General features: G+C 49.8%; 1 protein-coding gene across 4 annotated transcripts in view; it reads left to right on the forward strand.

Annotated features, from left to right (window-relative positions):
* Positions 1–14,732, forward strand: part of LHPP (phospholysine phosphohistidine inorganic pyrophosphate phosphatase) — a 115,525-nt gene extending 100,793 nt beyond the window's left edge. The window contains exons 8-9 of one of the 4 annotated variants that reach the window (XM_054204992.1): positions 11,906–12,047; positions 12,375–14,732. In XM_054204992.1, coding sequence (XP_054060967.1) covers positions 11,906–12,047; positions 12,375–12,386 — 154 coding nt within the window. In that variant the 3' untranslated portion in view covers positions 12,387–14,732. Of the gene's footprint in view, positions 1–2,702; positions 2,934–11,905; positions 12,048–12,374 lie in introns of those variants that run through there. The other 3 variants (XM_054204986.1, XM_054204987.1, XM_054204990.1) reach the window with 3 other exon arrangements.
* The last annotated feature ends 1,174 nt before the right edge of the window (positions 14,733–15,906 follow it).

Raw genomic sequence — 15,906 nt, forward strand, 5'->3', positions numbered from 1 at the left:
CGCTTCCGAAGAGCTTGAGATACTTGGACAACACACGGTCCATAAACGCAGCATGTCATCATTCTTTGAACAGCATCCCGTCTTTGTGAACGTAATGAGCAGAGGACATCCTGCGTTTCTCTGGAGGGAGGCAGCCTAGCCTAAGGTGGTCATTGCCAAATAAAAAAGAAAGAGGGTCCAATGTGGACTTCCTATTGCTGGTCTGTACAGGATTGTATTGTTTTCTGTTGGATTTAGGAGCTCGCTCCCCAGTTGCCCCGTACAGTAGCCCAGAGGCTGCAGGCACGTGGCACAAGGCTGACTTCAGTACCCGCTCAGCTGCCAGGCAGACCTGGTTTTCTCATTGCTGAAACAAAGCAAAAAGCAAAGCTGCTGATCGGCTCCATCACTTTGGGCAGCCGATGCAGGCTCTGAAAAATAAATAGCTCTGTGGGCTGCCGCCTTTGGGGAGTCGTGTGCCCGAGGACCAGAAGGAGCTGCCGTCTGGGTGATGTGCACAGAGGCGTTTTCCTTCCTCCTGCAATCCCTGCTTCTCTAACTGCCGCTGGCAGAGGCTGGAAAGAGTTCAGACTACTCCGTGGAAATGTGCTATTTAAAAGAAGGAAATTATATTGTAATAGAAGTCCAGCATCAGCAAGCGAAGGCTGCATTGCTGTAGGTGCGATGCAGATAGAAAAGGGCACTCTCTTGTCCAAAAGCTCCTTGCCTTTAATGCAAACGGTGCTGTATGGATACATCTACAGGTAAAATATTGGTAAAAGGATGTTGGTTAAAATATTCCCTAGGCAAATGAAGTCTCGTCTCCTTGGCACTGTGGTCGTGGAAGCAAAAGTAGGCAGACATACACAGCATGCAAACTTCCAAAGAGAAGATTATGAAGATCTCATTTACAGGGTGGCTTAAGCAAGTGAGCCATAATTTGGAATAACTGTTCCAAAGTTTTTTCTTTAGAAGGGGCAGAAGTTTCTGAGTGGTACGTCTGAGTTATTTGGGTGGGCTCTGCATGCTCAGGTGGCTCCGAGCCCTTTCAGAAGGCATTAATAGGGCACTGACTCAAAGCTGAGGCTGAACTCTTGCCCGTTAGTCCAAATGTGTATTCCCTTTTGTTATATCAGTTATATATCATTTTAGATATGTGTGTGTGTATATCTGTATAATATTATATATATATTTATATATTTATATGTCATGAGCATGTTTAGAAACAGGTGAGTTCCTGGCATCCTTGAGCGTAGTGAGGTTGGCTGTAATATTCCCATCTGGTCTGGCAGGAGGAGAAGCCAGACAGAGACCCCTGGAGACATCCTGCGGTGCCGGGGTTGCTGCGTCACCATGCCGTTGCCTTGCCCAGGCTGAGAAACTTCGCAGCCAAAGATGCAGAGCGTGCCTTTATTTTCCAACGTAGGTGCTTTTTTGGCTTCTCGTATGAGAAAGGTTTTGGAACAGGGAGGGACTGGTTCCCAACACGTGCGTGAGTTGGCTGTTCCTGCCCTTTGGAAGGAGAGCTGGCTCCATGTGCCTCTGTCTGCTTGGGTTTCCTGGGAGTGGCACAGATAGTCTCATAGTTTCATTCTCATTTAAAATTAAGACCGATTTAGTGAGCACCATCTGAAGACAAATATTATGCTCCTTAGGGTAGCTCAGATTCTTGTTCGGTGAGAAATAGTCTTTTAATGCTGTATCTTTGAGTGTCTTGTTTATAGGGTTACATTATCAGTGCAACTTTGGCCTGATACATTTAAAATTAAACTTCAAACAGCACTCGAAATCTGAAATTAAGACTTCTTTCTTTTATAATCTGCAAAGCTCCTTTCTTGCTGGTATCTGGATCTACCACAGTTCTGTAACTTAAATCTCCATGCAACGCTTTGCGAATGCGGAAGGCAGCATTCATTTTACACGTTTCATATGGATTTTGTAAGCAACATATTAAAGGAAAGCAATGAAATATTCTCTCAGGTTAAGGTCTTTAAAAGCACCTAACAGAGTAAGATGCCTGAGTGCCGCTGAGCTTCAAATTCAGCCCTTGGAATTAATCTTTCCCATTCTTCTGCAGTATTAAGCCCCTTTAATAGCTAAGGCATTGATTGCATTTAAGATGCACATCTGTTTGCATATATGGACAAAGAAAATATTTATGTCCAATTTCTTTCTCGGGGGCATTTAAAAATTATTTTCTACTGAATTGAGTAAGGTCATTTGGCAGAGCCATGCAAGTCATCAATAATTAATCCAAGCAGGCAGAGCTGAGTCTCACGGTGCTTGTTAGAGTGGATAGTTTGGCAAGGCGAGGGCAGTTCTCAGATTTTCTCAGCAAACAGCAAATGTGCGTTTAACTTTGGAGGGGGAGAGGGAGACTTTTTTGTTATTGAAAACAGCTGTGCTGTACTTGGGTTGCAGCACGAGGTGCATCCACATGTACGGTGCGGAGCTTCTGATGCCCCCGTCCACCCTCATCCCAACCCAGGGGCCGTCGCACTCACACAAACACGCCTGGCATACATGGATCGTTTCCACCATGTGCTCGCAGACTGCGGTAACGCAAGAGATGGGGTTTATCTCCATTAACTGTATCGAAACTTGATCTAAAAGCTAGACCAGATTCTTTGCACCTAACCCTCACTGTCAAAGAACTGCTTCTGGGATACGAGCTTGTCATCTGTTGTAAATAGAGTCAGTAGGAAAAAAATCATCTCTTCCAGAGGATATTTCCTGTCTGGACTTGCTATCTAAGAAGATGGGATGGACATGGGATGAATACCATTCCCCTTCTGCTCAAGAGGACCTCTCAGTCCTGAGGAGGGGGCTCCTGAAGAGGCTTAGATGACCAGCCTGGGCACAGCATCTTGCTTTTAGACAGACAACGCTGGGTGAAATGGGTCTGGACCAGCATGACGAGGGAAACCCAGGTGACGGAGGGGTGAATGTGCACCTCTGTGGAGGCTTCCCTTTGCCCCTAGTGAGACATTTTGTGTTCTCAAAAGTTTATCTGTTTCTTCTAGCTGTGTCACTTGGCCTAACAGAATTTGTTGCCCATATATTACCAACAATTCCTTCACAGTGTGCCCTCACTGCATGAGATGGATTGAAAGATTAAAACTGTTTCCATGAGGCTAACAATGGCAGTCAGGAACCTCCTTCCACCTGAGTCTTCTCAGAGGAGTCCCATCAAGTATCCGTCATCCCAAGCACAGAGCAAGACTGACTTTTGAGCCATGATGGCCTGACCTTCGGATTCAAGGTTGGATGGGACCGCAGCAGGTCCTGCTCAGAGCCCACACGATGCCTTCAGTATGGGCAGAGAAGGAACCAGAGCCCTGCGCGGCCGAAGGGGATGGTTGAGTGTTCCACCATCCTGATGGCCACCAGGTTTTATCTCTGCCTGCAACACTGGCTGTCCCCAAGCCGTGTGTGTTCAGGGACAGGCTGGGAACCAGTCCAAAACCAGGACAGGTATGTGTGCTGCTCCCTCTGCTCCACTCTAGCGCTGGCATGCCCACTTTTAATGCCTGGCCCCTGCTGAACTGCTTTTGCTTTACAAGATGAGTGAGCTCTGCAGTTTTGACAAGGAAAATTGCTGCCCAGATGCCTTCACACCAGCGTTCTGCTTGTTTAAATATTTGTTCAAACCAGCTTGACTTTCCAGTGCATTTTTGCATGAGGCGTTTTGGAGGTGGTGGAAACAAGTCAGTTCTAATAAAATCTCATGCTCTGGTGTAATCACATGAGAGCATTTAGTCAATAGTACCCTCTGTCCCGACGGCAGCACTTCGCATCACATCTCCCCATCGCCGTCCTGCCTTTCTTCATGCCTGCTTCTTACTTGCTAAGCACGTATGTGGATGAATCTGTAAATGTCCTATCCACAGCCTGGACAAAGACTTTTAGGACCTTTAATCTCCAAAGCTCTTAATCTGGTGCTTTCACATGTGCTGTATTTCCTGAGATAGAAAATAAATAGGGATGGGTGGAGGAAAACAGCTGCCTGCGTCATCCGCTTCCTCAGCGTTGTATGTTCAACGGCCGGTTGGTGCGGTGTATCCTGCAGAAATGTCAGGAATGGGGATTATTCAAGGGATAATTTACAACTGGCACAAGTAAAGGTCATGCCTGTGAAGAGAAGTACTGGAAATATTTGTGTTGACCCTCTCCCAAGCTTTATGTGTAAAATCCACAGCAGTTTGCCACTGCCAGCCTCCAGCTTGTGATCTGTCCTGGTCACCTCTGCTCCTTTTACTGCTTTATTTTGCTGAAGCCCCACTTGCTCTCCATGAACCTGCACTTGTGATCGCCATTTCTGATCTCCTCCTTGCTCCCTGATGTGTTGTCCTGCATTGGATCTCAGTGCTGCAAGTGCCAGTTTAAAAAGACCCAGTAGAAGACCTGGTGGAAGACCTGGTAGAGCAAACCATGGCATGCACACCACATGCTCCCCCGTGCATCTATTTTAGCCCTTCCAGTACTCTCGGCATCCTCTTCTAAGCAGTTGTTTCTGGAATTGTGCATGTGAGCTCATTAGTTAGAGCATCACCATGCAGCCAACTGATTAGAAACAAGCAAATTACCACAACACTCCAAATTAAATTTTCAGCACGCGTACATTTGAAAAGTACAAGTGTTCACCCCAGGAAGTGCCTTGAAATTCAGAAAAACGGAGATCTTGGGAACGTTTACTAGCATTTGCTAAGCTTTTTTTTTTTTTTTTTTTTAAGGTAATTTATGCAGGAAGATAACTCCCTATCCCCTCAATCTCAGCATTTTCCTCTCTGTTGCCTGGAAAAGTGTTGTACCTAAGCCGGTTTATTCTGCTCAGTTAAAACTGTAGCAGTTTAACATAAGTGGGAACGATTAAGAGGAAAGCCCACAGACTTCCTTCAGATGTTAGCAAACAATTTGGCTGTTAATTTTTACCTGTTTGTGGATGCTTGAATTTAAATGAGTCGCAATTAAACACAATTAGCTGTGCGCGCAGTTCTGGGAGGCAAGAGAAGAGCAGTGGAGGATTTCTCTGGTTTGCTCTGACGTGGGTTTGCTTTCCTGGAGCTCTCGCAGGCGTGTTGGCCAGGAGGAGATGGCATGGCAAGGTCATCTCCAGAGGCCACCGACTTCTGCAGCAGTGTAGAAGGCATCCTTGGCCGCATGGCTTGTGGTTAGGAGCTTCTGTTGATGGTGCCCACCTCTCCGAGGAAAAACATCTTCCGAAATAATGGCAGAAAAGCAAAGGAAGGTACTAGCTGCTTCGTGAGGACAAACCTTCTGCCCCAGGTCATGCACAGCGGCTCTCCAAAATCTCGTATTTTAACCTCAAAAGTCTCTCTTTCTATTCCGGGGAAGATCTGGGTGTGACATGAGCTATGGGGTCCAGAGACGGGGTTCCCTGAAGTTCTGGGACCTGCTCCAACATTGGGTGCGTTTATTGGCTTTGGTGCAGGTTTGTCTCTCATTGTAACGTCAGGAAACGTGCTCTACAGCCGTTCATCAGCTGCCCATCAGTGTGCTGTCGGTCACTGAGATTTATTTAGGTTTTCGGTGCCAAACTGATTAAATTGCACGTTTCACAAAAAAAAAAAAAAAAAAAAAAAGAGAGAGTTTCACTTGTGGCACCAAGGAAAATTATTGCATCTGTCCAAAGAAACTAGCAAAGGTTACAGTGTCTGTTTACATTCCTCATAAAGAAAATCTTGTTAAACTCTGTCTCACATATTTTACAGCCGTGGTAAGAGCCCCTGAAGAATACGCTGTCGGGAGAAATGGTTTCAAGGGTTTTTATCTCATTTTATGCAGCAGGAGTATATGCTGTTTAACTGGGGAGGCAGCGGGAAGTCTGTGTGGTGGCACAGAGAGGTCCCTTGTAGAAACAGAGGGAGAGGTGGTGGGATGGGGTTTGCTGGCTCATGGAACGCCGTGCTGCTGGAAAGGTCAGCGATCGTGGGACACGCTGTGTTACAGATCAGGTTTGCCAAATGACTGCAGCTCTGTACGCTGGAATGTGAGATCATTTGTCTTTTTCAAATTAACTTCTGTGCCTTGCTTTGGCCCTGCGTGGTGTTTTTCCTCCCCACCCGTATTTTTAAAGAACTATGCAAAAGCTAATTTTAACCTGGGATACTAATCATGTGTTGATCAATCCCCATCTGCTCCTGTTCTCTGAAGTCAAGTTTAGACAGGTCTCGGATTGAGCTGGATTCTGGGGCTGTTTCCATCCCTGTGGCCATGACTATCCATGTCGGCTACCTCCACGCAGACTTTTATCTGCTAAATAGTCTGTCCGCGCAGTAATCCATCTGTTTCCTTTTTGTTCTCCATATGTTTTGTTGGAAATGAGCGCAAGCAAGGCGCTGAGAAAGTCATTCCAACCAGTACGTGAAGAAGTTTCCTAGGACAGCATGACGTGAGGGTTTGGGGCTCAGACATCCCCTCCTTGTTCCTGGTGGGGCGTTTGGCTCCCAGCTCAGCAGGACACCTGCCGCCTGTTCGTCTTCTGCAGCTCCAGCTCCCTTTGCAGAACATGTCCCGTATGAGAGCACTGATCGGAGCTGGCTGCGAGCAGCATCCCATGCCATCCCTGAATCCCAACTGGTATGGGAAAGAAAAGAGTTAAAGTCTGTGTTTTTAGGGACATCCTTTTACATTGTCCCTGGCACTGCTCCCTTCTGCATCTATTTCATAGAATCACTGAATGGTTAGAGTTGGAAGGGACCTTAAAGATCATCCAGTTCCAACCCCCCTGCCCTGGGCAGAGACACCTCCCACCAGACCAGGCTGCTCAAAGCCCCGTCCAGCCTGGCCTTGAACCCCTCCAGGGATGGGGCAGCCACAGCTTCTCTAGGCAACCTGGGCCAGGGGCTCACCACCCTCAGAGTGAAAAATTTCGCCCTGATATCTAATCTAAATCTCCCCTCTTCCAGTTTGAAGCCATTACCCCTCTTCCTATCACTACATGTCCTTGTAAAAAGTCCCTCTCCAGATTTCTTGTAGGCCCCTTCAGATACTGGAAAGCTGCTCTAAGGTCTCCCCGGAGCCTTCTCTTCTCCAGGCTGAACCCCCCCAACTCTCTCAGCCTGTCCTCACAGCAGAGGGGCTCCAGCCCTTTGATCATCTTTGTGGCCTCCTCTGGACCTGCTCCAACAGGTCCGTGTCCTTCTGCTGTTGGTGGCCCCAGAGCTGGAGGCAGGACTGCAGGCGGGGTCTCACCAGGTCAGAGTAGAGGGGCAGAATTCTCTCCCTTGCCCTGCTGGCCACAGTCCTTTTCACAGAATCACAGAATCTTCATGGTTGGAAAGGACCCTTAAGATCATCGAGTCCAACCAAACAACCTACAATCTCTGCCACAAGAGCATGCCCTGAAGTGCCAAATCTAGACGTTTCTTAAACACCTCTAGGGATGGTGACTCCACCACCTCCCTGGGCAGGCTGTTCCAGTGCCTGACCACTCTTTCAGTAAAGTAATTCTTCCTAATATCTAATCTAAACCTCCCCTGCCGCAACTTCAGACCATTTCCTCTGGTCCTGTCATTATTCACCTGGGAGAAGAGGCCAACCCCCACCTCTCTACACCCTCCTTTTGATGCAGAATATTTTCTTATTCACTTTAAAGACAACTAGTAGTTCCTGCAAAGGACTACACAAACCAGCGTAGATCCCTTCATCCCTCACAGATACTCAACTGCATCTGGGTGAACCATTGCAGAAAATGACGTAGCAGGTTGGGGCAATTCAAGACCATTCCTGATAGCTGAGCGTGGGTAGGGAATTGAGCTTGTCAGAACAGACCTATCCAAGTGGAAATCTGACCCAGACAGTAAGTGAACTGTCTTATTCTTGCAGAAGCTGATTTTTCACTGCCCGTTATGATCTAGGATTGGGTTTTATGCTTCACCAGGAGGAAGACATTACTTTCTACTAGTCAGTAGCCCTGGTACCACGCCGGAGCTTCTCTTACCAAGTGATCGAGTGAAGAGTTAAAATTGCAGAGCCGGTTTTCTGCAGCACCCTGCTGCTTCCTTGATGTCTCAGACTGAAGCATTGATCTGAACTAACCAGTTTAGTATGGGCGGAGGATCTGGCTCAGAGCACATGGGGCTATAGATAGCCGCTTAGCTCCTGCAGGACTGACAGTGATAAATGGTCCCTGGGAGAGGAGGATGTTTAGTCATCTCCTGAGAATGATTTGATGGACGTGAGTAACTACCGAGCCTCAAGACCTCTGTTGGTGTTGCATCATGCTAAAGATACTTCATATCTTTAATGTGTTGTAATGTACGGATCATTTGGGGTGGCTTTTTCTTTTGAAGGACGTACTCTGCTAACATCGCCCTGTGCGTGGAGGCACAGATCATCTGTCCCTGAGCCCTCACAACGCAGTAGGGACCAAGAAGGACCACCCTGGATTTCAGAGGTTCCCTGTGCTAAGCCACTTCTTTCCCTGACCACTTCATATACCAGCAAGGTGGCCACCAAAAGACAATGCAGAAATGAAGTGCCACATTTCCCGGAGGGAGCAGGAGGCTGTCATGGCCAACTTGGGCTGGCAAATGTACCTTGCGTACGCATCCGAGCTGTGGTGGTGCTCACCCGCTCCAAGGAGTCCTGCTTTGCTGAAGAGAGTGTTTCCCAAGGCTGTAGTTGATTTTTCACAAGCGAGTTTGTGCGCTGGCCAAGACTGCTGACAGCTCAATATTCAGCTGCAGAATATAATTTTCTGTCATTTTGATTTATGTTCTTCTCTGCAACCGGAGTCCCATGTAAAAAAAAAAGAAATCGGAAGGAGTTTGTCTTAAAGTTAGCTCAGTGCAAGTTCATTCTTCAACTGACCCAGCAAATTAAAGATATTTTTAGATTTTTTTTATTATTATTTATTTCTGGAATATGAAAAAGAAAAGTTACAACATGTAGGCTCTACTGTCGGTTTTGGGACCTGCTGTTGTGGTGGCAATGCAAAAAGGGTCATCATCCCTGGAAGAGAAGCCAAGCTGAAACCGTGAGACCAAGATCTGCCCTTGGTTGAGGTTTTCTACCTGCACCTGGTGGCCCCGTCCAGGGAGGCTCTGATGCACCAAAGCAACGCCCAGGACATCGGGGCCGAGCTCCAGAGCAGTGTTCCACTGAAGGCTCTCTTAAAACTCTCAGTAACTGGGGGTTTCTCCTGGGAAACAGCCTGAATCCCCCAGGGAGGAGGCTGGTGTAGAGCCACGGTCTCCGCTCCCTTCGGACGGCAGACGAAGGGCTCATCCTCCAGCATCTTGGGTTTGCCCGGAGGTTTTATGGCACAGCTCTCTCTTCTGCCTCGCTCCTGGCACCCAGGCTTGGGCTCCTGAATTGTTTCGCTACATTTGGAGCGTTGCTTCTTGGCATTAGTATGTTTGGGGATTGGTGCTTGCAGTTTCCTTTCGACAGATGCTTAAAAGAGCAATACTGAGCTAAGGGAGGGGAAAAGCATCACTTGGCTGTTTGTGCGCAGTTGTGTGAGCTACAAAGCGTTCTGCGAGACAAAGGCGGAGGCCACATGAAACAGCTCTTGGGGCGGCACTGACAGGAAAAAAGCTCCTCAGAATGGCCCTAGGAGAAGGCGGGAGAGCAGGGAAGTGTGTTTTATTCCAGTTCTCTGCTTTCCTACAGAGTTCGGACAATCTTATTTATTGCATTTCCCCGCAGTTAGCAGCGATGGGCATATAGGTAATCTAAGACATGTGGCATGTCTCAAAAGTACAACTCCAAAATGTGCCGTGGGCTGAAATGAAGAACACTTTCCAGCCCAGGGGTGGGGATGGACGGTGTGGGGACAGCGCGGTGACACGGGGCTGGACCCCACCGCGGGAGGGAAGCGGGGTCCTGGCTGGAGGCAGGGCAGGCACTGCTGGACCCCTGGGCTCTGCTGCACCCCGTCTGCTCTAATGGGAGACATCTGCTGCTTAAAGGCAGCATATTCCTCTCATTTTCTTATGGATAACGCCGGTAAAGTATTAGTAAAGTGATTGAAACCCTTGTGAGCGAGGCCGTCTGTCTGCAACACGGGCACAGCAGAACATCATAGGGTTCCCAGCTGTAACCCTGTAGGGTATCGGACTGCTAAGCAGAAGACAAATAGTCGGGTTCGGATGAATATTAGGGGTGCAGCAGATAAAAATGAAGCCCAGGTCCACACCAGCGGTCCGGGGGGGCGGTTGGGCAACACGCGGGGGTGAACTTGAAGCTCCCCGCGAGCTAAGGTGGGTTTTAACATCAACCAAGCTGGAGCCAGGAGATGGTGACTGGCCAGTCTGGGTGCTGTCATCACACGTTGTTTGGATGAATGGGTAAAAATACCTTATTTCTTAATTTGCTTTACTGCAGTATATATATACACACATTTATATATATATATATTTTTTTTTTTTTATATATACCGCCCCCCCCTCGCTTCCGCAGCACACGTTTGGTGTCTACAGGGCATTTCCTTGATGACTGGCAGTTAGCAGCTGAGTTACAGGTGGATTTCTGTATAGTCAGCACAGATCTCAATCACAAAATCCTTTTAATAGATCAAAGAGGGCTGTGTGATTGCAAGTTTGTTGGAGAAGCATTCGTTTCAAGCTGGTCTTAAAACTGGGCGTAATGTGGAAGGAAGATTTTGTTCATTACTTTGTTTAGATCTCCACTCAAATTACGGATTATTGACAAGACATGAGTGTTACCATGCTCCCCAAAGGTATTTCTGTATTTATAACAGCCTCTTGGTTAAATCGGGGGGGGCAACAATAATCGCCACCTAAGGGATGGATACATACTGGATTTTTACTTGCTTTATATTTGAAGGTTTTTTCTCCATCGTATATTATACCTTGCTTTACCTTCGGCAATCTAAATTCTTCTTCAGTTGAGGAAAACCTAAAAACCATCATAATTCCTGTTCTTATTGCACCCTAGCCCTGTAACAAGGTAGAACTTGTGTAATTAAATAAAGGCCCATGGAATAACCTCCCACCTTTTAAATAAGATGCTTTGATGACAGTCAGCACCAACGTGGAATCTGTTTGACGGAGCCGTCATCCTCGTGCCAGACGTGGCTTTGCGGGTGATGGAAAGCGCAATATCGGTGTCTTTTATTTTTCCGAGTTGGATACTGTAACTTTGCCGCATGTAAAATCCCGAGCAGTGTGGGCTCCCGAGAGAGGCCTTTGTGAGGAGCTGGTGTACTCGGCCGGGGGGAGCGCGGCTGAAAAATGAACGGAAAGGAAATAGCCCTGGGGGGCTTCAGTGCTGGAACTGAAGAAATTGCTTGGTACTTGTACAGACAAGCGCTCACCGAATTCTGCACGTCATAAATAATAATAATAATCTCTCTGCCTCCCATGCATCCGATGGGAAACGCATCTTCCTCGCTGAGAAGACGCCCCGTGCTAAATAAAGGTTTGCCCTTTACAGGCAGCGAGAGAACTGGGAGGTGGACGTTCGGGCTTTCATCCCTTTCCCAAAGGAAAGCCATTAAGCGTATAAAATACATATGTTTTCTCTTCAGCAGCTGTTGGGTTTCTCAGCCCAAGAGCCGTAACAGCACCACGAGGTTTGGAAAATTTCTGCCTCCCGCATCTGCCCCCCTCCCCGCCAGCAATGCTGCTGAGTCAGTAAAACAGGGTTGTGCATCTGCGCCTCGTTAGGCCAGTACCTCTAATTAAATCATTGGCAAAAAATGGCTCCAAGCCGCTCTCCTTTGGGGTGGTGCCTTGTGGAGGGTGAGCCTGACCCTTTTCGTGGTCGCCTCTGAAAACACCACTGTTAGATTTACGAGAAGATGGTCATCTGCAAAATTAAGCCCTGACAGAGCTTTCCCAGTCACTGAAGCCATGACAGACCTTCAGTGTTTCTAGGTCGGAAGGGGGTTCTTCTTTTCTTTAATTACATCATCCTATTTCTTACCTATTTCTAGAGAAAAACCATGGGAGAGTAATCATTTGCACGGTTTCATGGGATCCGAGGCTCACAGTGAAGTCTCCTCCCAGAGATCCCTGTCGTCTGCTGCTATTGCCTGCATGAAGAAGGGCCGTGTAAAATGGAGTGCGTTAATTTGGGTTAGATAACGATGTAGATTGTCTTCATACGAGGCTTTGCAACGTTTTGCGCAGCCCAGTTGCACACGGACATGGGATCTACTGTAGCACCCAGGAAGGACCTGGGTGTGGGGGAGGTAGGGACAGGAGAAGGAAAAGGAGAAAAAGAAAAAAAAACACAACAGAAAAGGGAGGAATGTGAGACCCAGGCTCACCCGAGGGTGCTCCGTCTGGGGACACCTCGGTGCCACCCTGGGCCCTGTGAGGGCAGCAGCAGGATGGCCGGGGACATGGGACCTGGTTGGGAGCCCGTCCTTGCTCAGCCATGCCTTTCTGTCTCCTTTGCAGGCCTTGCGATGAAAACCACCCCCACGTGAAGCCTGACGCGTACGTGAACAACCTCGCCGAGGCGGTTGACGTTATCCTCCAGCAGCTGTAAGACCGACGGCGCCGTGGGCGATGGGGAGGAAGGAGGAGGAGGCCTCACGCGCAGCCCCTCCATCCTCGCCCACCTCCATCTGGCGCCGACGCACCCAGACCCGGCCTTGCCCGGGGGGGTGAGCGCCCGTTCCTAAATGTTTCACGTAACGGTACTAAAATGATCTACTGACCTCGTCAAAGGGAAGACGGAACCTGCTCTCCTCCGGCATGTCTTGAACGTTTTCCCCTCGGTGCCGTGCCCCTGCCAGCACAGCTGAAACCGGCTCTCCCAGGATTGACAGGCTCTTCCCCGCATCGGAGCCCGGAGGGTGCTGAGGGCCCTCTGCCACCCCCGAGCGATGCTGGGGGGGTCACTGCCCCCTTTAACTCTTCGCTCACCCCGGGGACCCAGCCCTGGGTGGGAAACGGGGGACCCAGCACCCCTTCACGGACCAGCTTTGCTTTTTAGCTCGCCCTTTCTGTGCCTTTTTGAGTGCCTGAGAGGGGGTGGGAGATGTCCTTGAGGGGTGATGGAGGCCACCAAGCCCTGGGTCCCAGCTCTGTGGGGTCCCCTCTGTGCCTCTGGCCGTGGGCGGCAGGAAAACCCTGGGGAGGAGGACAGCCCCTGTGCCCTTGGCAAGCCGGTAACCGCGTTTCTGCCATGATTAGTCCCTGTCCGGGTCAGGGCTCGGGAATCTGGTAACGTTACGGCACGTGACGGAATAACCACGCCATCATGTCAGGAATAAACCCCATCCGGTAGATCTGGTCTGTTTGTTATTGTGTTCAGTCGGATGAGCGCTGGCAGGGATGTTTAGAGGATCTGAAATGGTTTTCCCTACCTGGACCAAGCGGCGAGAGCCGTGGGACCGATGGGCTTTTCCTCCCCTCCGTGGGGGTCTCGCAGGCAGACATGGCTGGGGGGGACACGCAGGTTTTCTACCTGTTCCCGTTAAAATCCCAGCCGTGCCCTACGCGGCTCCAGCTCACCCGGCAGCGGGTGCTCCATCGGGAGCAGCGCGACAGGGATGGTCGGTCCTGCCATGAAAGCCAGCGCGGGCAGCTCGGCTCTGCCATGTTCTGCTGCGCCCGGCTTTAAGTTGCCAGTCCCAACTGGGAACCAGTCTCTGTAAAGCACCAGCTCCGTCAGTCCTCCTGCCACGACTACAAATTCTGCTTTATAAATATTATGTGGAAATGTTCAGCCGCTTTCTTTCCTTCTCGGTAGTCGTTGCTAGACTGTCCTCCAGTCCTGGGTACCCAAACCCCACAGGCAAACCCCACTCCCTGAGGGCTGTAGCTGCCTGAATGGGACAGGCCCCGTCTGCTCGCTGGACATCCCCCGGGACTGATCCTGCGCCAGCGCCGTGTGCCCGCCCAGCACCCACCGCATCAGTTTGGCCCCATCCTGCTGCCAGGGAGCGCTCAGCACGTGCGGGCTGGAAAGCGATGCTCCATTGAGCAGGGATGGGCCTAAGATTTGTCCTTTTTTGTAAAATCAGGCTGAGCTGCTCCCTGCCGCCGGGCATTGCAGTACTCCCGCGCGTTCCCGGGGTTTTCAAGTTCCTCTCACCCGACAGTTTTGCAGCGCAGCTATGGCAGCGTGGTGACATCCGGCCACGCTGCACGTGGCAAGAGCGTGGCAGGGCCAGGGGCTCAAACCAGGGAGCAGAATTAGAGATTGGGGGTCACTCCATCACGTCCTCTGCCCCAGGGAAGCAGGGGGTGCCCACCTTCACCGGTGCTTGCCAGCGTTTGCAAGAGTCACCTTGGCAAGGGTCACCTTCACAAGGGACACCCTTTTATAGGCAAAAGTCCCCTTTTAATCAGTGTCAGCAGCTCTGCACCCCCTTGGGGTTTGGGCAAGACTTTGCGCATTAGACTGGAGTGGAATAAAACTATTTGGGCTTTACCCTGCTTCAGACCTCCCATGGGACCATGGAAGGGTATGCAATTATGTACGTGTCATATATATTTATATATACATATGATCAGGCGGCGTGTTCTGGCCAGTCTGCATTCAATTACTGGTTTTTGCATTTGCAAGCGGGAGGTAAATGACAATTCCCGCGATGTTTCCAGCAGTCCCAACAGCTGAAGACGACCCTGGTCACTGGAGGACACCGAAGTGACGCTCCGTGTTCCCGTAGCCCCCTGCGAGTGCTGGAAACCCGTGTTTTTCAGAGCTCCCAGCTGGCCACTGAGCTGCACGACACCCCTTGGGGACAGCGGGGGAAAGTGGGCTAGGAATTAAATTATAATAAAATAAACCACATCTGGGAAAATGACCTTAGTGCAATTTTTTTGGGTCTGTTTTTGTATCTTTTTATCCTCTGGGTAGCGGTTCAGCCAAAGTGTACGGCGCTGCATGCATCCGCGCGCACGCGAAGGATGCCACAAACCCTGGTCGAACGTTGAGGCTGTGACACATCACTGAGAATTTCTTTTTCATCCTATAAGTCTTCCTTTTTGCTCTGGTGTACTAAGCCTATCACTTCAATCTGATTAAGTTCAGGCAGATAAACATCCTGCCATCTGTCATGAAACTTTTTAAACTGTTTGCTCACTCGAGGAAACGCGGCCGTTTTCCTTTCTGGTGTAGAAAGGCTGTAGGGAGATATTGCCCCGTTTCCCCAAGAATTTATTTAACAGCCCCGTGTGGCCGTGCCCTGCCCTGGGCTCTTGCCTTCCTTGGGTTTAGATTTTATTTTAAGGGGTGGGACATTCTCTCTGTCCTTAACACAAAGCATAAGGCACTTCTTACATCAGAGAATCACAGAATGGTTTGGGTTGGAAGGGACCTTAAAGACCGTCCGGTTCCACCCCCCTGCCCTGGGCAGGGACACCTCCCACCAGCCCACGTTGCTCCAAGCCCCGTCCAGCCTGGCCTTAATTTGCAAATGTTGATTTGCATTTTGCTGGTACCCTTTTGGGCTGCATTACAGCTGAATAACAGCTAAAGACAGCTAAGAAACAGCCAGTATCAGGCTGGGGGGGGCCATGGGAGATGTCCCCCCACTTTTGGGGGGGGATGCATGATGTCTGCCTGCACGTGAATGTCACAAAATGCCCATTTTTCTGGTGTAACCCAAGGCTGGGACACCTGGACACCCTCGCTATTTCTAACACAGACACCCCGATGGAGGGTCCCAGCCGGGGGCATTCCCAACCCACACCCATTTTTTGGGACCCAATTCCACCCACCTGCCCCCCAGCATCCATGGAGATGCCAAGGAGAGGAGATGCCTCAGGGAGAGGGATGTGGGGCTCCTGCACCCGTGCCCAGCTCTGCCCCATCAAACCCCAACCCGTGCCACCACCCGGCTGTTAACACCCCCCCGAGGGGCAGCCATGTCCCCAACGTCCCCGACCCCGGCCACGGGGACAGCAGAGAGAGGCGAGACGCCGAGCCCGGGGCGGGGGCTGGTTATTGAACCAGGAAGCTTTATTTACACAGTAA

Source organism: Rissa tridactyla, chromosome 6, assembly GCF_028500815.1.
Source record: "Rissa tridactyla isolate bRisTri1 chromosome 6, bRisTri1.patW.cur.20221130, whole genome shotgun sequence".
NCBI classification, from domain to species: Eukaryota; Metazoa; Chordata; class Aves; order Charadriiformes; family Laridae; genus Rissa; species Rissa tridactyla.